Source organism: Aptenodytes patagonicus, chromosome 3 (genome assembly GCF_965638725.1).
Source record: "Aptenodytes patagonicus chromosome 3, bAptPat1.pri.cur, whole genome shotgun sequence".
In the NCBI taxonomy this organism is placed as follows: domain Eukaryota; kingdom Metazoa; phylum Chordata; class Aves; order Sphenisciformes; family Spheniscidae; genus Aptenodytes; species Aptenodytes patagonicus.
The window spans coordinates 87,742,746-87,769,720 of NC_134951.1; the positions used below are offsets into that span (position 1 = coordinate 87,742,746).

General features: G+C 37.7%; 1 protein-coding gene across 1 annotated transcript in view; it reads right to left on the minus strand.

The window, feature by feature from the left end:
* The window catches only part of HEATR1 (HEAT repeat containing 1), a 38,565-nt gene that overhangs the window by 7,504 nt on the left and 4,086 nt on the right, over positions 1–26,975 (minus strand). The window contains exons 6-34 of the mRNA XM_076334171.1: positions 26,584–26,724; positions 25,785–25,996; positions 24,398–24,531; positions 23,477–23,585; positions 23,007–23,117; positions 22,435–22,552; positions 21,100–21,207; positions 20,581–20,676; positions 19,477–19,565; positions 18,967–19,178; positions 18,569–18,690; positions 17,859–18,056; positions 16,050–16,233; positions 15,628–15,776; positions 13,323–13,515; positions 12,608–12,780; positions 12,087–12,254; positions 10,990–11,232; positions 10,100–10,231; positions 9,412–9,518; positions 8,192–8,335; positions 7,298–7,416; positions 6,907–7,028; positions 5,287–5,415; positions 3,730–3,960; positions 2,928–3,054; positions 1,689–1,855; positions 1,028–1,074; positions 43–166 (exon numbers count right to left, since the gene is read on the minus strand). Of these exons, the coding sequence (XP_076190286.1) occupies positions 43–166; positions 1,028–1,074; positions 1,689–1,855; positions 2,928–3,054; positions 3,730–3,960; positions 5,287–5,415; positions 6,907–7,028; positions 7,298–7,416; positions 8,192–8,335; positions 9,412–9,518; positions 10,100–10,231; positions 10,990–11,232; positions 12,087–12,254; positions 12,608–12,780; positions 13,323–13,515; positions 15,628–15,776; positions 16,050–16,233; positions 17,859–18,056; positions 18,569–18,690; positions 18,967–19,178; positions 19,477–19,565; positions 20,581–20,676; positions 21,100–21,207; positions 22,435–22,552; positions 23,007–23,117; positions 23,477–23,585; positions 24,398–24,531; positions 25,785–25,996; positions 26,584–26,724 (4,209 nt within the window). The remainder of the gene's footprint in view (positions 1–42; positions 167–1,027; positions 1,075–1,688; positions 1,856–2,927; positions 3,055–3,729; positions 3,961–5,286; positions 5,416–6,906; positions 7,029–7,297; positions 7,417–8,191; positions 8,336–9,411; positions 9,519–10,099; positions 10,232–10,989; positions 11,233–12,086; positions 12,255–12,607; positions 12,781–13,322; positions 13,516–15,627; positions 15,777–16,049; positions 16,234–17,858; positions 18,057–18,568; positions 18,691–18,966; positions 19,179–19,476; positions 19,566–20,580; positions 20,677–21,099; positions 21,208–22,434; positions 22,553–23,006; positions 23,118–23,476; positions 23,586–24,397; positions 24,532–25,784; positions 25,997–26,583; positions 26,725–26,975) is intronic.

The window sequence follows — 26,975 nt, forward strand, 5'->3', positions numbered from 1 at the left end:
CAGAAATGTCCCACTGCTAACACGAGGGCTAATGAGACATACTTTATCCAGCATATCATAGGACTTGTTAAGCAGAACCCTCCAAAATTTGGCTGTTGGCTTGTCCACGTTTCCTTCCACTGAAGATGCCACAGTGTTTATATAGTGAAGAACTTCTTCTAATAGCCTAGGTGGAAAGGAAGCATCTCTTAGTAAGTAACAAGGACACTGAAGAAGTCAACTTTATTACTGGAAAGCATAAAATTTCACAAAACAGCAACAATAAAGGAAAACAAAACACCTAATGGAGAGACTAGCAAATCACATCTACATATTAACAAAAAGCTACGGCAATAAGGAAAATCACGTGCACATTAAAGAAATCTACCTGATACCCCCAAATTAGCATCTACATACAACAGTAATTCTACTTAAGAACTCTACTTTAAAACAAAAACAACCTGGGAGGATACAGATGTTTAAAAATGAGCATTTAAGGAACACAGCATTTAAAATAAATCCTACACCCTTTTTCACTTAGAACAAACATAAAAGTTAAGCCTCTGCAAAAGAAACCCTCAATTTTGCATCATTGGCTGTTACAGCCCAATGACTAAAACTGTCATTACTGGTAATTTTCTTACACCAATATAGGGGCACCCATGAATAATGATTTTTTTTTTTTCCCCCTACAAATGAAACAATATGTTTTGCTAAAAATCTGGAATTCTTTTAGAGACTCCATCATCAATAGCATAATAGTTATGGCCAAGTATGTAAGTAAGTGCTATCAGAAATACAGAACAGTGGATATTGGGTAGAGCAAGCTTTCAGAAATAAAAACTCCACATCATATTGAAAACAAAACAAACCAAAACCAAACCAAAACCAAATAACTTGCATATAATAAATACTACTTGTTGCTGAGGACAACATTAAAAGTATCCTTGGGGGAAAAAAATATTCTAATGGGATTACATTTAAAAAAATATTCCCAGGTTGCAGTAAAAGCTAGAAAAAGGAGGAGTGGAGCAGATTTAATGCATACCTCTGTTCCAACTTCTGCAGCTCTTCTGTTTCTTCACATTCAACTATCTGGTTTAAAAGGAAAGAATGAAAACGCTAAGTATAAAACTTACATCCCCTCATTAAGTTAATATCCCAGTATAGGCAAATTAGTTTGTTCTGAATGAAATGTCCACTGTTATGAGTTCCCCATATTTGCACTTAAGCCATCATTCTAGAAGAAAATCTGAGAATCTTAGGCCATACAGTCACAGTAGCAAATACATTTCATGCTGGCGTATAATGTTCAGTTGAAACACTTGGGAACTACTTCCAGCTAGAGCCAAAGCCTAAAATTTGTAACATCTATTTTGTCTTTTCAGAGTTAATAGTATGAATCTGACACCAAACTTGAAGTTATACAGACTGCGAGTGAAATCCCAGACTCCATAAAGCCAGTGGGAATCCACTGGGACCAGAATTTCACTTTGTTACCTATTTGTCACACAAACGGAGTCTATCTGGAAAAGCCTGAGAGGTTTCAAAACTGTGTCAATAAAGGTGTCAGCAAGATACACTGGACAGTGTATTGTTTCATCCCCTTTGAATATAAAGCCGTACTAAAAAGCAAATTAAACCTCATCTGTTACAGTATGGCACAATTACTTAATGTGATTAGTTTAAAAGCAATCTGCCATTATTACCTTTTTCACAAAACTCTGAGAGGATAAAAGTTGTGACATGAAGGAGACCGACAAGAATTTGAAATGCCGAAGTTGTTTGTCTGAGTGAGACTCCACATTAAAGAGCTGCCCATCCTGATTTTTTAGCTTTGTCTTGCATGTTCTTGACTTTTTTGGCCCAGGATCATCTGTCGAAAACATTCACAAAACAAATGTGCAGCCAAGAGAAAAAGACATTTGATTTCTGATTACAGAAACAAACTAAAATTACAGTCAGATGCCTATCAAGGATAGTCACTCTGCAGTATCCAAAATCATGTCAAAGTTCCAAAAAAGATGCTCTGAAATACCACAGAAGATAAATTTTTCATTTCAACAGCCTCAAAAGAAGTAGCGCCATTTCACTGCTATTCCATCTGATCATTTTTACGTGAAGAAGAATCTTTTTTCTTGGTGCTGAAGCTGTGGTACACTGGCTACAAACACGAGAGACTTTTGAGCAGGACCACATACATTGTGCATCACCTATTTGGGAAAACTGCTTTCAGTGTCATTACCTTGTCCTTCCTGGCTGAGGAAATGTATACAAACAACAAATACGGGAAGTTCTAAGTTAAAAAGAAACAAACAAACAAACCTCTCCCACCTTCCCCAATGCTCTTTGAAATAACAGACTGGAAAAGTATTAAAAGATATTGTTTAACTATTGCTCCACTATATTGTAGTAGAAAGAAATGAAACCTTAAAAAACCCCAGAAGTGACTGGTAGTCCCTGTGATCTTGCCTGCTATGAATAATAGCTTTTTATTTCAACTAAATGATTTACTGTACCTTCTAAATGAGGACTACTGTTTGATTCTAAGTGCTCAAATTAATCTATAATTAAAAGGATTACAAAAAAAGTAATTGCATTATCTTAGTAATTTTATTAAAAAAAAAGAAGTCATTAGAGTAATTCTGCATCCCTTGGTCTTCTGTCTAGAGGAGTAATAGAACCATAGAACGGTTTGGGTTGGAAGGGACATCTTCAACTAGAGCAGGTTGCTCAGAGCCCCGTCCAACCTGACCTTGAATGTTTCCAGGGATGGGGCATCCACCACCTCTCTGGCCAACCTGTGCCAGTGTTTCACCACCCGCAGCGTAAAAAATGTCTTCCTTACACCTAGTCTGTATCTACTCTCATTTAGTTTAAAACCATTACCCCCTGTCCCTTGTAACAGGAAGGTTTACGTGCATTTGCTGGCTCTGTTTTGTGGTTACCTTCTTTGTTCTCTGGCAGCTCTGTCAAGTACTGGATTATTTTCATCATGCTCTGGAACTGAGAACGTACGTTAAATTCGCAACAGATGGAAATCCAAAATTCAGTGTCTGCTTCCAGAACAGCATCCTGTTTATGGTTTAGAAATTTGAAGAAAAAAATATTTCAAGAATTAAAAAAAAAATATTACTAATAATGATAAAAAGACTCAAAAACTTATCAGTGAGTTTGTGAAAATGCCATGGTGAGCTGGATACTGCCAGGATTAACACCAAAGGTAACAGCAGCAAGCTCTGGAGAGAACATAGTTCCAGAGGGTGTAGAAAGAGATTAAATTGCTACAGCAAAGACTGCATCTTCTCACCAATGTTCCTTTAATAATTCTTTTAGTTTTCCCCATAAACTATGCTTTCACCTAATCCGAGGGCCTGCCTACACAAAAACGTAATAGGGTTTTTATCTTGGTCTGTGCAGGAAGACCAGTTTCATGTTTCACAAACACAGTCAAAGAAAAAAAAAAAAAAACAAACTTTAAAAATATTGAAGCACTTCATAATTAGATTATGAGCTCTTCAGGTCACGGATTTCTGTACAATATGATCTGATTTATTGTTCAGGCTCCAGGACGAAACAATATTGTATCTGCAATACAAACCGTAGTCAACATCACCATCAGGTTCTGCTATAGCACAAGCTCAGAGCTCACTACTTATTTTATCTTGCACCTTCTTAAAGGCAAGACCACGAACAGAAAGGTGAAGATGAGTCTCTTGAGGAAAAAGTTGACCCCACTAGTCTTCTAACCTTGTCTGTGCTTGATGTCGCAGTCACAGTTTTGGTCACATACTGCTCAAACAGCAGCGCCAGGAGAACCCAGAGGAACTTGTCTCCTCCCACCGTAGTGATCAGCTGGGCCAGGATTGGCAGGCGTCGGTGCTCCGGTACATGGGGCAAGGCATCCACAAACACACAAATGATCTTTACCACCACCTCTTCCACGCTTCCGGAGGACTCTGACAAATCACTGTCTTCAGCCTATGTACAAACAGGTAGAGCAGTTCAAACAGATTATTGCAGACAAGTACAAGTTCTTTCTTGTAAATTCAGAAAATGAGAGGAAGCGCTACGTGCCTGATAACAGCATTACCAAAACCATAATCTCAAGGAAAATGTAAGTGCTCCAAAATAAACGGTTTTCAGTCACACAGCTCCTTTCCAGTGTTTAAGGAAGATGCTTCAAATAAAATTAAAAAAAAAAAAAAAAAAAAGAAGAAAAAAAGAAGAAAAAAGAAAAAAAGAAGAAAAAAAAAAGAAAAAATGTTACTTGGCATCAGCTGAAACAAGCAGGACGTTTTCAAGGGAAAGCAATGCCATGTCCTTCTGAAAACATTGCCTGTAAGCCTGATAGATAGGGTCTTGGATTCAAGGGCCTAGTAAAAATAATACAAGTAGGCTACATGATCTCAGGTGAGTAACATTAGGCTCTCCCCACATGTAATAATTGTGTGTGCCATAAATAATTTGTCACAGAAACTTGTGATGGCTGCTATGAAAGGTTTTAAATAAAAAATAAAATTAAAAAAGAGACAGCAACTTGATTTCTCTAACAGAGATCTGCAAGAGGATGCAAAATATGTATACATATCATTAAAAAATACACTGGGAAATCCTCACCCCATTATTAGAAGAAGAAATTTCCCCCCCCTCCCCAATTCATTTTTACATAAGAAATTTATATGGCATTTTTCATGTTTAAATCTATGAATGACTCTAGAATTAAGATTTATTAGGTGCAAGTGAAATCTGACTGAAGAAAAAACGTCCCCTTTGAAAAACAATGATGTATTTTTGTTTTGGTTTATAAGATGTCCAGACAAAAACAAGAAAACCCACACAAACACCAGCTGGAAGAATAAAAGCATTTGTCAAATATTTTACCTTTCCACTTCCTTCAGACTACGTCTACTATTGATATGACCATGACATATTATTATAGGACTAATAACCTCCTTCTTATTTCCAATGGTTCCTCTACTGAACTTGCCTGCAAAAACTTGAACTTAAAGTATGTTTCAGGTCCTCTTTAGGTACAGTTGTAATACTGTTTTGGCTAAACCATTTATAAAGTGCAGGTGCTCGTAAGATTAAAAAGAAGCAGTAGTCTGATGAACTCAGAGTTGGTCAGACGAGGAGTAGTCTGTTAATATAGTTATTATATACCATTTAATATCTATCTAAAAATAATCCTAGAATAGGCTGCAGCTTATTCTACCACTGATATTCTAAACCATTTACTCTACTTAATTAATAATCTTATTGTTCACTTTTTTCTACTCCTTTCCATTAAGTAGACAAATTTACCTGTATAAGAGCAGGAATAACCATCTGCACTGTCTTATTAATTACTTGGAACGTGTAAGTATCATCCAGACGCAAGACATTTGCTCCCATGAATGTAAAAATGGGCATAATGTTATGGAGAACTTTATCCTGGAAAAGAAGACAGATGAGATTAGTTTATTTTTTGAACTGTGCTGCTCTACATATTGTACCTTAAGGCATTTCTCCTTCCCACAAATGCCACTAGATTCCTATAAAAGAAAATGAGAATCATTAGTATCTTCCAGAATCTCCACTAAACTAATATTAAATGTATAGTGTCCCTTAAAGCTGTTTACTGTGTGATTGTTAGAGTTCCAAATATTACTTAGAAACCAAGATACACTTCTAAGCAAGTAATTAAAGACTGGAAATTGAGAGTTTAGTCTGATTAAATACTTTGTATTCTTCAACTCAGTGCCATAGTAGTATGACAAGCAAAATCAGCTATGAGGAGATTTGCAGAAGCACAAATGTGAGTGTGGCACAGATTCCAGTGATTTTCACACCTTTCCCACCCACCCTTTTTATATCTGTAAAACATCTGCAATATCTACACTCATACAATGGAAACCAACCATGCTCATTTTAATTTTGGGCTTTTTGGGGGGCTAGACTGTAACCACAGTAATTAATTTTAAGAGGGCTGGACTAGAGGTGTCACCTAGCTCAAGAGTTAGTTTCCTAGATTTTGTCAGAACTCAGAGCAAGAAGTTATGGGCACGTTTTTCATTCAGTTTTAGTGAACTGAAGGAGTGTTTTAGATTTAAAAAGAGAGATGAGACTCATACAAAATATTTCCTTGTATTCTGACCTTGAAAATCTTGTAAGAGCCAATATTAATGTAGAATAAAAGCTCGGTTCCATAGCAGGTGATGGCAGTAAGATGGCGACAAAGAAAAACAACCCCAACAATAAAAAAGCCAAATCCTCCACAAATTTCTCAAAAATATTCCCATTTTGCTTTTTGGGAAAAACGCTCTCATTCCAAATGTGTGGAGAAAGTACTGAGGTAAAGATAAAGATGCAAACTGAGTTTGATACATCTGGATACATTTTGCTGCTTTTATAGTTCCAAAGCAAAAGAATCTTACTTAGAAGAGTGAGTGTACAGTCAAATTTCAATCCATAGTAGAAAAGGCCTGTTTCTCAGTCAATTAAAATCAGACCAACCTGGTTTTATCATCAACTACAACTACATTTCTCAGTGTTGTACAAGATAGGAACTTGGAAGAATACATGTGCTATCGGGCTACATGTTTTCTCTCATGTCTATGAAAAAGCGGGGGAAAGAAGAAACAATGCACGAGAACTTTGGCCACAGCGGGAAGGTGAGGCAGGGCTGTTGTCAGAAAGCTTCTTCCATTTCTAATGCGCTTCATTGCAATTCATAAGTGACTAGTGACCAAAGCATCAAAACAAAGGTTTGTTTTCAAGTAAAATGGAATGGAAAGCCCTAAAAGAGCAGGGAACCTGTAAATTTTGCCTCTTGCTCCTTTCAGAAAGTTTCTCCCCATAGAACAGCTCTATACATTCTTCACTCTTCCCAGTATTTGGAACCTAAAGAGAAGAGCCGACACATAAATTTCAGGTACTACTTACAGGAAACATGCCAGCAACAGCACCAAGGAGCAGCAGTGCGTGGTGGTGTGTCTGGGGCATTTTAGATATCCTGATGCACTGAACTATCACTTCCACATTGAATTTTTCTTTGTCAAGGGTATCTGCAAGTGAAAAATATTCACAGATTAACACTTTAATGGTCAATGACGTAGGAATAAAAACAGTACACTCAAGCACTGGTTTCAATTTGCAGACCATACCTAAGGGGTCTACAAAAAATTATTACGAAGGCAAATTTGTATACCCTGTAAAGGAGCCTATCTCTCCTCAACAATACAGCGTAGACTCATAGAAGAAAAAAGTTAGAGGCCACTGTTTTAATGCTGTACTGGTGAGAGAAGTACCAAGAAATGAGTCTGGCAATTTTTACCTGCTGGGATCTTGCTACCATCTGAAGACAGTTTCTGACAGATGTTCAGCAGGCAGCTGAGGATTAGCTGCTTTGTATATTCCATATTTTCTTCTTCTGATGCCATAGGTTCCAGACACCTATACATTCAGGAAAAAATTTAGGAATCGAGGAGGTAGACAGAAAAATAAGTGACCAAACTGCATATTAAAACACAAATAAGAAACTGCAATCTTCATTCTACATAAGTTCTAAATTGAGGCTTCTACAAAGCATTTGCCAAAAAGTGTCTCTTTTGTTTTCAAATACATCAACTGGTCTAATAAAAGACATTTATCAAAGCACTGTCAGGAGTATAAGATGATTACCTGAAATATGATTGCCAGTCTATGTAAAGACAAGTCGTAAAAAAAAAAAAAACAAAACCAGAAATACCCAATCTATATGTAAACTTTCCTAAGCGCCTGGAGATATGGCTGGCAGGAAAAGCAATAGTTTTCTTAGGTTGCACTGGATGAAGGCTGTTCCACAATGTTTTGGGAGGAATTTTAAAGCTTAGGGTATTATTATAATAGCTCTGCAAAAGACAAGTCCTGTCAGTTGTGCCAGTTTTAGCACAGGTGTCATCCTTCTTAGGAATCCCAAGCCCTCCACCTGAGAAACAAAGTCTTCACAAAAGAAGCTATGCATCAGGTAACCATCTTAAAAAGCCCATCACATTGTTTACAGGGCAAAAAACTTGTAACAGCTTCCCACTCCCTTCATCTGATTTACCTAAAATTAAGTTCAAGTAAAAAAGGCAAGCTACAAAACATGGCAACAAAGCCAGAGAAAGTAGCCCATATTTTAACGCTTTACAGTGTCTGCTGCAGAAGAGAAAGCTCAAGGACTCATGTGTTATGGAGGCACGATTACCGGCTCAGCAGGTTAAAAAGTGCAGGTACCAACACCTGCGGACGTCTAAGTTTCTTCTTATGCTGCAGTAATTCCAGAATAAGCATAACCCTCTGCCAGCTGAAGTGGCTTGTTTCCGGTGCCAGTTCTGCATCTTGAGGCTTTCTAAGAAGATAAGACAAACAATCAGGATATACATCTGCAAAGAAAATAGTACAGTGTTTCCGGGAACAAACACACACATAAGTGAAAAAAGACAAACTTTCTTTCACATAGTAATATCCTTTACTGCTTCTCCTGGGAGAGGTGGCAATGTGTGGGCTTTTGACTGAAGCAGCAACACATTTTAAACAATCAACAGAAAATCCAGACCAAACTTGACAAAACAAACAAGTATAGCATGCCTTCTGTGTATACAAAAAGTCTACACAATGAAGCAGACCTTCTGTGGGAAAAAAACCAAAATCTATTACCAAATAATTGTCCAAATGCTGATCTGCTTGCCATCCAGGAAACCTGCATCTTCTGAACTACTCGTTGTCTAACCAGTGACTATGCAGGCAATGGGTGTGTGCGCAAGCCTGTGTGTTTATAAACTCTGACAGACAGTTTACAGATGGATCAATCTAATGGGTGATGATTGTTAAAAAAGGTCAAGTGAAGGAAAATAAGAACATAAGAACATCTATTCTACGTCCAAAAAAAAGAAAACCAACTCAATATCCTGTTTCAACAGCAGCTGACAGTTGACGCTTAAAGAAGAGAATAAGTACAGTGGACAAAACAGCTCCTTCCTTATGAGAATGGAGAGAAGAAACAAGATGAAGAGATCTAAAAATTAATGTTTTAACTGAAAGAAAATACAACTAACAGGAACATTTTGATGAGCATCTTCAGGCTTCAGCCACGTGTACGTAATTCGTCCATACATCTTTATTACTAACCAAGTTTAATACCTACAAAAATTAATCTTGTTCAACTGTGTCAAGCCAGATTCTCCAAGAGCAAATACCAACATTAAAAATACTGGGAATTTTTTTTTTTTTTAAATTTTGACTATAGTTCCATTGGTTCTCAAACAGCAACACGGGTTGGTTTTCTCCTGTGAAAAGTAGCTCAGAGTTATTTTACTGTGGAGGGGAAGGGATGCTTATGCTTCCAATACAAACTATGAAATGTAGTAAAACAAGTGGCATTTTCAAACTGTACAGATAATATTTTTGGATTTCTAGTTATTTTACCTCTGTTGCTGCATTTTCTGCCTTCTAGTTTGCTGAACAGTGGCCAGACTTTTGGTTTTCTCAGGAGGCTCCAGTTCTCTGACGATCTGCTCAGCACACACTGAAATCTGAAACAAAGAACAATAATGCAAGTACCAATGAACAACGTGTCATATCACACATCTATACACCCTCCTTTTTTTTTTTTCTTTTAAACACGTCCCTTTCATGCACATATGGGTATATAATCCACATATTCAAGTCATATCACCACAGTCTCTGAATGACTGTCCTACTTGTAGTTCTTATAGCAAATAAAACGAGGAAGTGATTTCAAAGCCATGTAATACAATAAATTGCGATATGAAAGCTACAAAGAATGTACGTTGGGAGAAGTCTCCTAGTAACAGTACAAAAGCAGTTTGTACCCAGAAAATGAAAATCAGTGCAGCAGAAAGTGACTTCTGCTGAATTCATTCAGGTAGTTAGTATAGTAAATGACTGATGCATGGCTTTTGAAGAAATACCTTCTAAAAGCAGTCATTCAACAAACTTTCCATCCTTTAACACAATTATATTATGTGACAAATAGTTTCTGATTCCTTTCATGCTATGAATGATATAAACAACAAGTGTTACTTAATGTAGCAACACAGAACCACCGCAACAAGTTTGAACGTATTTCTGTGTTCTGGAGTTTGCCACTTACCCCTTTAAAAACACTGCTAATAGTCTGGGCACAAAGCGGGTTCTTACAGTTTAACAGTAAGTCAAACAATACTCTTAATAGCTTCTGTTGCACCATCCCATCTGACACAGCTGCGAAGAATGGTTTAGTAATCTACAAAAGGGAAAAAAGAAAGGATGCAAAGAGGTTTACTGTAAGAGGGTAACAAAATCACAAGCTATGGAACTTAGGTATGTTGGATTATGTACGACACACCCAACCACACACGCATGTTAGTATGAACATACATCGTCAAAATGTGCATATTAACTATGTATTTGTATATATCCAGGAATCCTTAGATGCAAAGCACATACTTCTGAAATACCCATCAGACATACCAATTCCTGAAATTTTTCACACAGCTTGCCTGGTGGGGGGAACAGACTTGCTGTTGCCAGCCTTGGTAAGTATACGCTAATAGAGGGCCTGAATTGGTAGCCGCCTTCAAATGAGACTATTTCCCACCTACTGTATTTTCTTCACAATTTTTCCTCAGAAGAAAAACATGAAGTAAAGCTCCTGCCTGCCTGACAAAAACTAAGGACAGCGGAACAGTAGTATCTGCAGGCAATGATACAGGTATTCGTTGGCATGCAAATACAATGATATTTCTGCTCTTTACTTGTACTTGTCAAAATGCAGAAATAAAGCGAGCAGCAATTTCTCCTTCTGGTAAGTTTAAGAAAGTTTTGCAGCCTGTTTAGATGTTTCAAAGACACTATGGAAACCTTGAAAACTTGTAATAAAGGAAAGACAGGCCAAAAGCTATGGACTCGTTAACACAGAAAGAGTCCTTGTAAATCCAATCCCAAACACCGCTATTTGCTTTAAGCATAAAAATAAATTGCAGATCTTTCATACAGCCATACCTGCCCAAGTGCTGTGATCTGAAATGGTGGAATTTCTTCATAGATTTTCTTGGCAGCATGCAGACTTTTGATAAATAAATCCAGACTCTGCTGGTTCTTGCACAAGAGGGTTGCTGAATATTCATTAAACTTTCCAAGGATGAGATGCAGGAGAACAACTTCATCTTTCAACATTGCCTCAGGTTTCTGAAAAACCTTCTCTAGCAACCGGTCTAGTGCGGGCAAAAGGTGAGAAAGAATCATCTGCAAACAGAGGAAATTCATAATAGAAGTTTTTATCCATTCTCATTTTAACAAACTTCCAATAGCACAGCTTCATTTTACTGCAACATCCCCTCTCAGGTAACACGCTGCATGCAGTATTTTATGCAGCAGCTATTCAAGAGGAAAAATACAAGACTTATTGTGAGATTACCATGAGTACATGCTCATCTGCTACTTTGCTATTCTCCTTTGCAGAGTAGTATTTCATATTTTTAAAGTACAGAAACAAGGCAATTTTTTTCACCGATTTATGACTAGTCTCCTACAAAACCCAAATGTGAGGCAAGAATGCTCATCCTCTATGCAGTTCACAATCCTTTCAAGACACGTACAAATGAACAGAGAAGAAAAATTCATAATTTCATCCATTTTTTGAACATTGAACTCATGTATTTTCCAGCACTTAGAGAATTCTGAAAATACTAGATAAGAGGAGGTTAATACATACAAATAAAATTGATGGTACTACCTAATACATTACAATTCTGTACAGAAAACTCTATATTCACTGATATCTAACCAAGGTAGTAATTCTTCTTCTGGAAGAATCTTCTTCTGAAATGGTCTTTTTCAGTAACATCAAGGGAGTTTCTTTAAGAACTCCAGTGCAAAATTCTGCAGCCCTTACATTCCTGGATGGAGCATGCAAGTACTTTATGTTTCATTAAATCATACTTTGCATCACTACTGCATGTTATTAGAGGTGTCATCTTAATGCCTAATAGTCTAATACATTATGAAGTTATTTAACAGCATTATTACTAAATGAAATTTGATTTCAGCATTTCAGTCAAGCTCAGAACCCATAAAACAACTAGAAAGGCGGCACTTACCTCACCATGGACTTCATGAAGAATTTTCATTAAGTTTCTTGCAATATATGACGGGAAAATAGGGTTCTGTACACAATCGAGTATGCTTTCCAAAGCTTCCAACAATTTTTTCTTCTGGGATTTCTGTTTTGGTTGTGTCTCAAGCTCCTCAAATAAAGTTTCCATAATCTAGCTCATTAACAAAGTGAAAATTAAGTTATTTCCCTGCAATAAAAATGCCTTAAAACAATGTTTATTCAATGCTTTCGTAATGATGCAATCTAGATACAAACAGAATTCTTCATCTGTAAATAAACCACAAGTTAATACCTCTTATTTGACTGATATTCTCAATTCTTTGTATGTAATAAATCACTTGAATGTTTTCATAGTCCTTTAAAAAAAAATAAAAAAAAAATCAGTCTACTGTAGTATACGATGACAATGAACCTTCCCAGTTAACTTGATTTCTTTTAGAAAAGATGGGACCTCACAGCAGCAGACAAAACTTGTATTAATGTACACCTTAACAACAAAAATACCTGTGTTATGTATGTAGGGTCAGATATGATCTCTTCTGTCTTTTGCTCCAAATGCTGAAGAACAGGATGAAATAGAGACTCCTTTATCCCTCTCAAGGAATGGAGGCACTTGAGAGCAGCCCTTCGAACTTCACTCACAGGACTACCCAAGTTAATTAGCAAAGATATCACCACTGCAAAAAGAGTGAGGGAAGGAAGGAGGAAAAGACAACAGAATAAAATGAGTGGTCAGAATTTTACTGTATCTGTCCCTGAAGAGGCATCAACATTACTTTGGAACTAAAAAGTCATCTCTTTTCACTATAAATCTCTAGAGTACACAAAACCAACATGAATCTCACAGATCCATGGCTCTGAACTTCTTCATCACAGTCCTTATATTAACGTTTAAGCTCAGAGAGTTCATATATTGCTACTGACTGCCACATCCTTATACTGCACAGAAAGTAAGGTGCTGTAACTGACTTCTTCAGCACAGGACTGTGTTTCTTTAACACTTTTAAGATTAAGAAAAAAAGTGGTTTCACCTAGTTCCAAGCTTGGGCTAGTAACCGCAGCAGTGAATCAGCAAGAAAGAGAGCTGCCTCAGCCTAGTGCAGCTGAACATAAATAACTATAGATACGCTTCATGGTATAAAATATAGTAAAATTGCACAAAATTAAAAAATACTGTGATTAAGTCTGTAGATGAGAGATAGATACTGTTTTACTTTACCTGGAGACGATGGCGATAGCAACTGTTTCTTTTTTTGGTATGTCTGTGATTCAAGCAGTGCATAGCCAATATATAGAGCTTGAGTCTGTAACATTGCATTGACTTCATAGTTCAGATGGTTTGAAAGGTTATAACTGTAAGTCCATAAAATTGAAAGGAATTTGAAGAGAACCTCTGAATCTTTTAGATGTACCTTAAATTGAACACAAAAAAAAGAAAAAAGAAAAAAAAGAGAAAAGCACTTGTTTAATAACTTTAATTTATCTGGCAAACTACTACTCACAACATCTGATAAACCACCCAAATCAAAGGATTTCACAGAAAGAGAACTAAAGAGTCAGAAACAGTGTCTTTTGGGAAGAAAAAGTTATTGAGTAGATGCTTTTGGGTAAACAGTACTTGCATGTGTATACAAGTCCACATGTTGCTTAACAGCTGGCTTATTTAGTTTAACAGATAACTTGCAGTCTATAGGTATGTAAATACAAGGGATTTTTTTTTTATCGTAACAGACTGAAAACACATGCATATGAGCACTTGTATAGTATGTCAACTGCGCAAGAGAACTGTTATATGCAAAATAAAGAACTTCTATTTCCTCTTTTGTGCAGCAATAATCTTAATATTAAAAGTGCTCTAAGTAACCCCTGACTTTTTCATCAGTCATACAAAGTGATTTTCAGAAGCCTATAAACTAGCGTCTCAGAAGAGCTGGGCAGTTTCCTTGTACAGCACAGCTTTCTGTGCTGAATATTCACACTAAACTTTATTCCTAGAATTTGTCCTGGATTGGCTGTATAGGCTTTATAATAATAGAGCAGGGACCAAAATTAACAAACTCTGAATCATAAATGTATCACTGACCATCGCTGACACAGATCAGAGTGCCTTCCCCCCTCCCCCCCCCCATAGTAATAGCTGCTCCAAGAAGATTCAGTTCAGTTTTTCACACATCTACGTCCAATTACCTTAACTTTACTTCAGGACCTTTCTGTCAAAGTTTAATTAGGATAGCTTCTGATTTTGAAGCAGTTACATTGTGTCCTAATAGTATCCCAAATCAATTTAAAGTTCTTGCTTACTACATGGTCTGGCAACAGCTAGTATGCTTTCTGTCTGCAAGATGCTCTCTGGAATCCTGAGAGCTCTTCATTCATCAAACAGGAGTGCCCACTCAACATCCCACAGACTGAACACAGCTTGCCAGAACAACTGATACAGCTTCTGACATACTCTTGCCTATTCTCTTTTCCACAAGTCCACCAAGATTTAGGTTCTAGTTATATTAACGGTTCTAGAGCAGGCAAAAACATCTTTCTTGTCCCTTTCAAATTAAAACCCCTCAAAATTGGCAGTACTCCACAAGTGAAAGAAGCAAATTATTACTGCAGCTGTTGCCTTCACTAGGTCCTAGGACATTACTAGCCCCATTCCATAAACCTTCTGTAGTCCCTCCTCCCTGCTTCTTCTCTTCTTCTGTGCAGTATTACCCAGCTCGCTCAGTCAAAAATCCCACTAAAATAACATCCTTGCTTCCCTGCTGACAGCCTTTAACTAGTCAGGCACTGAATCAATCTCTTGAACAGCTCAGTGTTAGTACCACTTCACTAGATCTTGAAGTGACTGATAATTAGACAAAGTTATATACAAGAATTAACATCAGAAACAAGTTTTGTTATGAAATCATTGCTGTCCTTTCCTTCCTCTGTTTCTGTTTGTCATGTGCTGTTCTTGATGAAACAGCATCAAATTCTAGTAACAGTGGCTTTGTGTCAATTACTTGCTTCTCTTTTCCTCAGAACGTACAGTTATTACTCCCTGTCATCTAAAATCCAGACTGTCAAAATCCCTTGTTCTCTCCACAGAAATGTTATCACTCGATGCAGGTGAGAAGACATGAGATGATGTTATAAGGAAACATACAATGTCTTCTAAAAGTTTTCCTTTCAATTTTTGTATTTAAAAACTAACAAGTTTTACAGAGCAACTGTTTGCTTTGCTCCCAAATAGGACCAAAACTTTTAGCTCAAACTTCAAGCTCTTGACCTTGTCCTGCAAATCAGTGTTACGTTTTCACCTTTGCCTCAACTGGTCCATTTATTGTTTTTTTACTTTAGTTCTCTATTATTACATTTAATTAGGGTTAACTTACCAGCTGAAGCTTAGACTTTCATCTGCTCACAGTATTAGCATGCCACAAGCAGTGTTGCACAAGTTCTCCATTTTTCTCAGTTTTCCTTAAAATTATGTAACTGCCTAATAGGTGACGACTAAAAATTCAGAGCAACAAATGCAAAAATAATACCTTGAGTAAGAGATTCATCAATGCTCTGTACTGAACAGCACTGCTTCCCTCACTAGCTCCACAGACAAGTAGGTCAAATAGCCCCAACAGGAGGTGCAGGTAGTCTTGGCTATCTGGATTCAGAGATTCGGGATTCCACCAAGTTTCCTCTAAAAAAATACAGGTTATAAATAAGACACAGTGGATGCATATGAACACCTTCAGAAACCAAGAGAAAACAGACATCTCTAGTTAAAAGAAGACAATACATTTGGCTGATTTCATGTTCACAAGTAAGTAATCTTTACAGACCTCAGGAACAACAAGCGAAGAAGGTTAGGGAAGCAAGGCTTGCTTGTTTCCAACAACTTCTGAAGACAAAAAAATTAACCTTCCTTCTTCACTTCATTGATATAAAAGACAGTCAAAACCTTAACACCTACCTTTTGAAAAGGACAGAGGAGGTTTTAGGCCATTGATGAAGTTTTTCAATAAGAACAGGAACATAGCTGACTCCTCTGCATGAGCAGTCTGATCACTATTGAGCTTTTCTATATATGTAGTTAACAATTCCTTAGGCACCAAAGTTTCCTCTATTGTTTCAACAGACCAATTTAGGGGAGTTTCCTGTGAATGAAAATTCATTTTAGCGTATACTGTCACAATTTCATCCAACAGAAGACACAAATTTAGCACTAAGACTCAGCCATGTTTAACTTCCAACCTCGAAAGAGGTATCCTTGTGAAGTCAATTACATTTCTGATTTTACATTTAAACTTGCATCTGCAGTTTTAAAACCTATGCCAGTTCTTACTACCATAATTAAAAGCATACATAAGTGAGGTAACTGAAGAGTAAAATACCAATCTCTCTAAAATATCTCTTCAAAGGCATTAGGAGTTACTCACAGCATTTTGTGGACATTCAGTTTCATCCTTTCATCTAGCTCTGTTCTAGCAACATAATCCATATCTTTCAGATATTTGTATATATAAAAAATCTTTAACGGAATAATCTGAGGTCAGAATAACTAATTACCATGGTTTGCTATGTGTGTGTGTGAGGGGGTGCACACACAGAAACACAGCCCTGCTCACGTGGGTTTCTTACACACAAAAAAAAGAACAAACTGTTTCAACAACAAAATAAATCAATGGGAAAGATGCATAAAAATAAGGCAAAGAAAGGTAGAAGAAAGATGCAGAAATATTCTTTCTGAACATTGCTCCTGCCCTTCTGATGGCTCCTCCTTTTGCCTCCAGGTTGCCTCCCAACAAGTGTCAATACAACTGCTTATGGAGCTGCACAATAAACCAAAACCCAACAAATACACTTTCAATATTGCTGCAAGGACTTGCTTGAGGTTGCAATTCACAGAATCATAGAATCACCAAATGGTTTGGGTTGGAAGGGATCTTCAAAGATCATCTAGTCCAACCCCCCTGCCATGGGCAGGGACATCTTTCACTAGACCAGGTTGCTCAGAGCCCTGGCCAACCTGACCATGAACACTTCCAGGGACGGGGCATCCACAACTTCTCTGGGCAGCCTGTTCCAGTGCCTCACCACTCTCATAGTGAAGAATTTCTTCCTTATAGCCAAGCTAGATCTACCCTCTTTTAGCTTAAAAGCATTGGCCTTTGTCCTATCGCTACAGGCCCTGGTAAAAAGTCTCTCTCCATCTTTCTTACATGCCCACGGTAGTATTGAAAGGCCACAATAAGGTCTCCCCGGAGCCATCTCCAGGCTGAACAAACCCAACTCAGCCTTTCTTCATAGGAGAGGTGTTCCAGCCCTCTGACCATTTTCGTAGCCCTCCTCTGGAACCGCTCTTAGCATAAGCTCTTTTTCATACTCAACTGCATTTCCTTCTTTCCCCTATTGAACAACCGAGCAAAACCTTTACTCAATGTCTAAACCCCCAAACAATGACACCACATGATGCTGCAGGGTAGCTGGCAGAAACCCCCCAAACTTTGTGCCAAGCCCACAGCACTGAAACATTGAATCAGCTGGTGAGATGCTAGCCTAAAGCTCTGGAGTTCTTAATTTTTTAATGCAGACTCACTACAGTGGTAAAATGTAACAGCAATTCTTGATGGCAGCTTCTAGTACTGCTGCCAAGTGTGTTTTTGCTTTGAAAAGAAATGAAGGCGAGATTTTCAGCCCTTCTCAAGGTTTCTGAACCTACAATAAAAAAAGATTTCTCCATTACAAAGAAAATGCCCTCTCCAAACTGTTTACATCTTACCTCTGCAGGATCACAAGCTCTGAGATCTTTTATTTTTTTATCCAAGAAACGGAAGACTCTGATAGCCACTGAAAAATAACTTTCCTTCATCTGTGTACTGCAGCAGCACTGAACAAGCACTGAACCAATTATATGACTAGTTACTTTCTGTCTCACGCTGTCAGATTCCATTTCAGCAACGAGTATCAGATCATCAACCTTAGAAAAAGGAGTAGAGGAAAAACAACAAAAAGTCTGTAAGACAGTGGGACTTCACTATGACTTTACACCGTGTTTCATTTGCATGTCCAATTAAATCCTTGTTACCTTCTACCATCGGTAACAAATTACTGTCTGCTGTAATGGTACTCTTTGGAACCTGGGAATGCACAAGACATCTGTTTCTATGATCTACCCACAGGTATACTTGTTTATTCTCTAGAATTTTTTTTCAGGAAACTAAAAATTCCTGGAATTTAGTTACACTAGTAATTGTCAAATAGGTATTAACTTTGCTGCTTCTTTTCCTCACGTTAAGGTGGAAATCTGTTTTTATCTAGATTGTATTGGGGTTTGTTATTCAATATATACATGTATTTGCCTAGCAGCTTGATGATGGCATACTAATGCTAAGAAGCACACATACAAAGTTCTTCTATATCACATTTGTTCTACTACAGTGACCACCTGGAAAGTAAGATCTCTTAAGGTTAGGGTAACATGGTACACACCATTTGCAATAGTAAGGAAGGGTCCCCTGAAGTCATGTTTTTAGAAAACAGCAGAATCATATTCTTGTTGGCCACTCCAATCAACTCTGCAGACTTGCTAGATTTAATTGCCTCTTCAAGAGCTATTCCAAGGAAAAAAATAATAATCAGACAATCTGGTATAAAAATCACATATTAAAACACCGGTGGCTCAATAATATTTAGAAACACTCAGAAACGTACTAGACAATTTCTTCATCTTTGCAAAGAGCTTTTTAAAGAATTCTATTCGCACTCATAGCACGGTAGCTTGTCAGTGACAGCCAGCCTCCTTCAATAAGCGCTTAGGTTCAATAAGCATGACGTCCTAAATTGTCACAATTTTTCTTTTACTGAATTAGTTACAATTAATGCTTTACCTTCTGGCCAACCTTTCAGTAAAGGGTGTAAGGAGCAGAGATCAGATTCTGACAGATAAACAGCCATTTTCCAATCTGAAGATTTTGAATTTGCATTAGTGATTACCATAAAAGGTAACAACCGCATTACTGCTTCATCTAGTAGTTCTTTTTTCTCTTTCAAAATCTCCTCTTTGACTAAAATTTTTATTGCTCGCTCCAGAACCTTGTACCTAAAAGAGAACAAGCGATGTTCAAACCCCATTGCTCAATCTTACTAGCAACATTTCTTTGATTTGTTCTCCATTTTCCATGGCAATTTTCTGAATCCAAATAGCAGTGAGAACAAATAAGGAACTCATGGGAAATGGTATGCAAATAATTGAATATTTCTCTTGTAACTCAGCATAGATATAGCATAACAAAAAGTATTTGAAGTGAAAAACGGGTTTTAAAGTATTCTTTAGAGTTACATTTTTAAAATTTAATTTATACAGAAAGAAAGTAGATTGAAAAAAAGCACAAACATACCACTTCCCATCCTTTGAAAGATCAGCTCTCTGGAAGATGTTCAAAAGACTTGACACTATTACTTCTGGATTGACTTGTTTCCTGAAAATCTGAAAAGTAATCAAGAAAAAGAAATGAAAGTACAATAAAATACAAAATTATTTACCATATCATAATGGAAAATGCATCAGCTATACCAAGTGGAAACAGGGATCAAACATCACTAATTGCATTCCTATTGATGATCGTGTAATAAAAATATTATCAGGGTAAACAGAAGTTATAAGGCTGCCCAGTATGCCCTCTTGATATGCTAAAATATGGAGAATTTATCGAATGCAGAAATGTTTGGTAAAATTGATAAACAATAAGCAAAACACTTTATAATTAAACAAGAATTGCTTTTACTTTACATAGCATCTGTATGACAAAAATATAAGGCACATTGACAAAAAATACTAAAATTTAAAAAAGCACTCACGTGCTTCTATTCCTATTTTTTAGTGATTGAGAATGAATGAACACACAAGACCAATTATACTACTGCTAATAATATTCTCCACTACTACTAGCAGAAGCAATAAAGACAGACTGTTACTCTAGCTGGAAACAATCAGTACAATGCATACCAGAGTCCTATCCAGTAAACCTGAGCTGCAGTTTAGTACTTTGCCAGTATCAACTGATCAAATGACTCTCATATGGAAAATCTCAACTGAGCACATCTCACTAACGTAACGACTTGTCACTGCACCACTTTCCATCCAAAAGGCAGGTGACATGGCTTGCGTTTTCATAGAAAAATGTACAGGATAAGCAGGAAGCACACTTCAAATAATAATCAGAGATTAAAATATACTATAGTAGCTACATTAAAAAAATCAATAAATTCAGGTTAACTGCAAACACTTAGGGAAAGATCACGAAGCAGAAACTTGGGGGGGAATTGTGAGGAGGTAAACAACACAAGCCTCCTAAATTTGTGCTGCTTCATCCTGTTAAAGGACAAAAGCCCTACACGAAGGACATGAGTAGAAGAAGGGCAATTACAAAGAATACATTCCAGACACACATAGTCAAGACTAGCTAAAATCTCACCTGGCGTATCAAAAGATACACACTTACCTCCAAAGAACTGAGAGCAGACATTACAACATCTCTGTTGTCATCCTTGAGCCGACCAAAAATCGCTTCTTCTATGAAAGACTGGTCAAAGCCTTCCTGAAAAAATAAGGGGGAAAAAAAGAGCCAAAAGAAAAAAAATCATTTGTTGGTAGCACAATTTACAGGCTTTTAATGAAATATCTGAATCCTAGTACAAGGAAAGCGGTAACATCATCTAAATTAAACCTCAAATAACAGGCAGACTAACTTTCAACAACAAAAGAAAGAAAAACAGAAGTATCCATTAACTTAGATTTTATCTCAGACTACAAACAGCTTAATAAACAAGAACTACATCCAGACTCCAGAACAGGGGGAAACGGTGACAGAAGCCTACTGAAAACACCATGAAAAACAGCGAGGATGACATTTGAGTAGTTTAACATAGCACTCATCTTCAACTGATATGTCTGGCAAACAGCTTTTTGAAGACATTATATGTTAAGACAGTTCTGCCAGTGAGAGATTCAGGACACAAACCTTTGATGTTTCAATAACATCTTTCAAATGCTGAAGAGCAAGGACCCGCACAGCTGGCTGAGGATGATTCAAACTAAGCAGAAGGGAGGTATCAGAGTCTTCCAGAAACTGAAATACAGATTTCAGAGTGACTCACTGCATGTTAAAAATACTTTAGGTATATGTAACGGGAGAAATTCTTTCAGCAATTTTTTGTACCAGAAGAAAACCTGTATAATTCAGACCCAAAAAACGTCAGTTACAGAACAATGATGATGTATAACTGTTTCAAATTTGGTCTTCTTCACTTTGGCAGACAGTTTTTGGAATATAGCTTGAAAAGTACAGTAAGCCACAGACACCTTTTTGTCCTAGAAAAGCACTACACTTATGTAAGGATTCTGAGAAAGCTCTAGTGACAATGTCAGTGTGACAGAGCACAGACAGAAACTGTTAAAAAGGCATACCCGCCAGTCCAACTGTGTGCCCTTATCTCAGGAACCTTAAAGGCTAGAAGAGAGTCATATGCCTTTGTTCCGTATGCCTTGTTTTTCTGTTAATCCACTTGTTATTCCGTCACAGAATCTGTGCCTTCGTTAAATCAGTACAAAAATATATGAAGCACTTCTTTATGTAGTTTATCATCTTTTCCTAAGTGCTTTCAGTCTTTCAATTGTTGCAAACAAGAGTCATAATACTAATCATCTCTTAATAATAAATTCCTTGGACAGACCTGTTGCACTCATGGTTATTCTGTGTTAGGCTGAGTTTCAATTGCTCTTCAGAAATGGCACAGGAAGAACTCTGTAGTCACTCTATTCTTCCATGTGACTGACTGTAAACATTCATAAAATCAATGCAACAAAAAGGACTGAGCCACCTTCTCTCAACAGCAGTAAAGCTGTTTGTCAACTTTCCCAAAACAGACACCTCTGACACTGACAAAGTCTTTAAGTAAGGTGAGGCCTTGCTGGGCACCACCATGTTGTCATTATTGACCACTACAGTATATGTAGTGGCCATGTTCTTAAGGAAAAAAATTATTGATAGCAATCGGGGCAGGTGGAAATGTATAAATTTTAACCATTAAAAAAAGCTCACACTCATGACTGTTCATGATAAACACAAACTTAAAAGATCTGGTAACTTTTGATTTTATCACAGTTTTGATCAAACTACCCCCCAAAAAAAATCACGTTTAAGTAAGTTGGGGGTGGTTTGTTTGGGGTTTTTTTTGTGGGAATGGTAGAGATTTTGTTTAGAAAGAGGAAGAGAGAGCAGAATTTTGCCTAAACATCAGCCTTCTGACAGTATAACCAGATAAGAGCTAGGATCATGAACTGAGCTTCTACCTACCTTGTATTTGCCACAGCTTAATGAAAGAGAAATAAATTGGTGAAAAAGATTTTGGTCAGCCTCATCTGTGCAATCTTCCAGATGCTTCTCCAACACAGAGTCTAAGGCTTTAGGATACCTGCCAACAGACAAAACCCCCAACATTTTCCACAGAGCATTACAGAAGAACATGTATTTACTAGAGAAATACAGGGAAATACAAGGAAGCTGAATGCACATGCACTCATCTGAACCAGCTATTTTAAGTAGCTTTGCAAAGGGCAATCAACTATTATGTCTTAACACAGATGAACAATAGGCAGACCACTAGGATAAATAATGAGCAGAAAAGGTCATGCTACACAGCAAACAGCTGTACAAAGCCAGTAGGTCTGTGTCCATGTATTACAGTGATAACAAAAAATACAAAGACAGATCAGTAAAATAAAATTTGGACAAAGGTTAGGAGTCAGCTATTTTTACTGTATTTATTTAGGCAAGAATATTGTGCTTACTACACCCAATAAGCCAAGATCATAGCTGACGTCACCACTCTACAGATTGTGGGTCTGTCATAGAAAAATGGAACTTACTTTCTCTCAAGAAGTCTGATAAGAGGAAGCATCTTTTGATTGAGTGCAGCCATTTTGGTGGGATTAGATTCAATCTCTGTACCATAGGAGATAAACTCTTCAAGAAACTTGCTAAAATTACAAATGAAAAAAAAAGCCACCATTTTTTGGATAGTACAGTTTTCATTAATGTTATAAAGCACCCTGCTAAACAGGTTAGGATTAACATGCATTACTTATTGCAAGTACAGATTGGCTCCTGGCCTGAAGTTTACTGTTTCAGTACCGTCCCACAAGTACTCCCACAAGCACTAAAAGCATGGCTCTTCTGGATTACTGAACATTTCAGTTTCAAAATCCAGGTTTGGAGTTAACTTACGAACTCAGAAAAACATGCTCATATAATGCTAATGCCATCGTCAGGAATTAGCTGTTATTAAACCAGAAATGACTGTAGTACTGCAGAAGAAAAATCATCAAAGTTAACTCACGAAGCCAAGAGGTGATCTAAATCCTTTTCCAGTGGTATACTCTGAAGAATAGCTTCAAGATGTCTGACGTAAATCGGATTCTCTGCCTCCTCAGATTCTTCTTGTTCCTCTAAGGACAATGCGTAATCACAAAAGATGAACACTAGTTTGAGAATAACCCCCTCGTACTGATGAAAGTTAATAGCTTGTACAGGCATCGTCTGGTGAACCAAGCACATGACTTGAAGACCACAATGTTCATCGATTACTAGCACTAACTCTCCGTGTGCTGCTAGCAATGCTTTATACCAATGTCATTAATATGCCAAAGACCATATTGCTACCAATAAATTCAAGTATGCTTTGGAACGTTCCAGACCTGCTACCACAACCTGTGCCAGCAACTGCCTACAGTATTCCCTGGCGTCAATCTGGCCCTTTTCAACAAAAGGGCTTTCCCAACCATGATTTGGCAGTTACAAGTCCACAGTGCAAACGGACTTACTAGTGCAGATGCAGGCTACTACTGCATGCCAGTCAGCCTCGCTGTCCTGGATCGTTCCCAGGCACATTTAATTCACCGGGTAAACACGGATCTTAAACCACATATGGACTACGCGTAATCTACCTAAAAATTATTTTGCAGTACTACAATGCATCTCTAAGAGTCAGAAATTTCATACATCAAAATTAAGTTACTACTGAAATACTGCAAATCAACATTTAAATCAAAGCGATATAGATATAACAATGCATAAAATAGCCTCCTCTGTAAGACCCGGAAAAACAAAAAGCAACACACACACAAAAGTTCAATCATGTTTTCACATGTATTGGCGCAGTTTTAATGGCAAAAACAACTAAAATTACACAGCTACGACATTGACCACAGCCATCTGCCCATAAGACTCAACAAAATTGTAAAAATGTATGCTAACTTACCCATATCACTTTTCATGACAGTGCAAACAAGATGAGGCAGCAGGTAACGCAGAAGAGGAGAGATATCATAGCCTGCTGAAAGGCCTTGCAAAAGTGTTACCAGTTCTGGGGTTTTGCACAGATAATTAAACGGCCTGCACAATGGAACAGGAGGGGGGGGGGGAAAAAGTATGTATGCTCATCTGGGTTACCAACACTTTCAAACTATGCAGACTTCCTAAGGATTCAATTTTCAGCATCAGGTAACAGCATCATTGTAAACAAATGCTGAAAAGATTCAAAGGGTTCCACTTCCTTATCGCCAGAGGTTTATTGGCGCATTTAATATCCAAGAAGAAAACAGGGTACTGCCAGTCACGTTAAGCACAGCTGCTGCAACGGCACAGCGAACATACCTATGTTTTTGTGAAGTTGGTAGTAAAAGTAAAAATACTTGTATGAATTGCATGAATAGATAGCCTCACATTGCAAGGAGCTTATCTATTACCCAGCGGCAGCAAAAGGAAGGGAGGAGAAACAATAGCTCAATGACAGGAGATCCTCAAAGAGAGTAGAAGCAATTTCTCTTCCTGCTAATAAAGTTTCTCTCATCTTGCCTCCTTTTATATCCACCTGGCTGGATGCTGCATAATGCATCGAGCATGCCTCCATACCTCAGCTTTTAACGCATTTTCGTCTTCTATGACTGTGTTCAAGTATCTGGAAGGTAATCACTGTACTTATTCCCAGCAAAGATTTATTCTACTGGAATACCCATGCTAACCTCTCTGCCAGCAAGCAAACTCCCTGTAGCATGTGGGACTTCCACTACCGTGTTCAACTGCACGTTAACAGCACTAGCTAACTGTATCAGGGCAGGGCAGACAGATTGACGGGAATTAAATACTACATGTACTTCCAGAAGAACACTTGACTTGTGGGACCAAAGAAGTGGTAGTATAGAAGCACTTACACTTCAGGTGTTACAAACTATATGAACTCAAAGCCCTTTCATTGAAGGGACAGAACTTCTTTTTTCCAAGCTATTCAAATAACCTCAAATTGGCACTACCATTATTATGCTGGCTTCTCTTCCAGGATTCCCACTTTCAAGAAAACCTCTTACTGGCAGGGTTCAGTTTTGCACATTGACAGCAATCCTCTACTGAGGGAAGTGGCAGGACAGGGACCAAAAGATGACAGACTCGCACCACTGAGAATCCTTAGCTGTAGCGAGCATACAAATTTTCAAAGTAAGCCAAAGAAACTTCCGAGCCCTTTGAAATGTCAACTAGCAAAATTTCTGATAGGAAAGTATCTCTTTAATGAGGAAGATAAAAAAATTCAAATTATCAATGTGCAGCCTGAGCTTTTAAACAGTGGGAAAACTCAATTCATGTAGACTTACTTTTTCCCAAGTTTGTCTCCTTTCTGAGTTTGTAGAAGTAGGTTCAAGCACGCCACCCCATCCCTGACTAATGAGGGCACTTTAGATAATGTCTTGCTTATCTGTAACATCAAGGAATGTACCAAGGAAGTCTCCACTGTCACTTTTACTGTCAGCTGGCAGATTATCATGTATGTTGCAGCTCTGTAGTCCTGTATAGAGGATTTCAAGCCCTAGGAAAAGGGATAAAGGTTGATTTTTAACACACACAAATTAAAAAAAAAAAAAAGTACATTCACATAAAAATCATTTTCATTCTGACATCCGTGGAATCACGCTACCTTCTTCTCCATATGTTAACTTTTGAGGGATCTATAAACTCAACTTTCAAGAAGAAAAAGCTGTCATGCAGGGTGCACACATACAGAAGACACATTCATTAACTGCTGCTCTGTTTGTTAACAGAGCAACAACCCTGGAAGAAAGAGGATATTAAAGCAGGCTGTCCACCCTGATTCCATTTCCTCATTGTTTGGTGCAGTAAGTCTCTAAGGCAAAGAGGTTCAATCAAACTGTGTATCCATTTCTCACATCTCCATTCCTCATGCAGAGTAGGAAACAGAGTTCTTAAAGTGCTCATCTGAGGTGTGAAAACACATTATTATTCATGGGCCTTCACCTGCCTGATGTTTCAAAGCAGGCTAAGAGTGGTACGAAACGTTTCACATAGCAAGTCCCTCTTAAATGTTATCCGCAGAAAGCATGTCAGCACAACACAGTACACTTCATCACACAGGAAGGAAAACAAAGCTTCATGTACCTTTTGGATGTAAGGGAGCAGCATAGAGACTATAGTGTCTGTTATCTTCTCTGCAGCTCCAAGAGCTGATACAATAGTGGAGGCATAAAACACAAGAAGAACTCTCAATTGAGCTGAGTTGCCAGGACACTCTGAAAAGACCTGGACCACAGAAAAATCAGTTGTTCAGACATGAGGAAAAGTGGAAACGCACATATGGCTTCCCCCCAAACCAGCAAAATCTCAGAACTCCAGCATGTAAGCTCTACTAGCTCCTGCTGGCACAACTTAAGTTATCACCTCCTCCTAGCAGTAACCCTTGCCAGAAGTTACTGCTCCCCCTTGCAGACAAGGTAGAAGGAAATGGGTGCTATTCCTCAGCTACTGTAGTTAACTGTAATAAGGTAACCTAA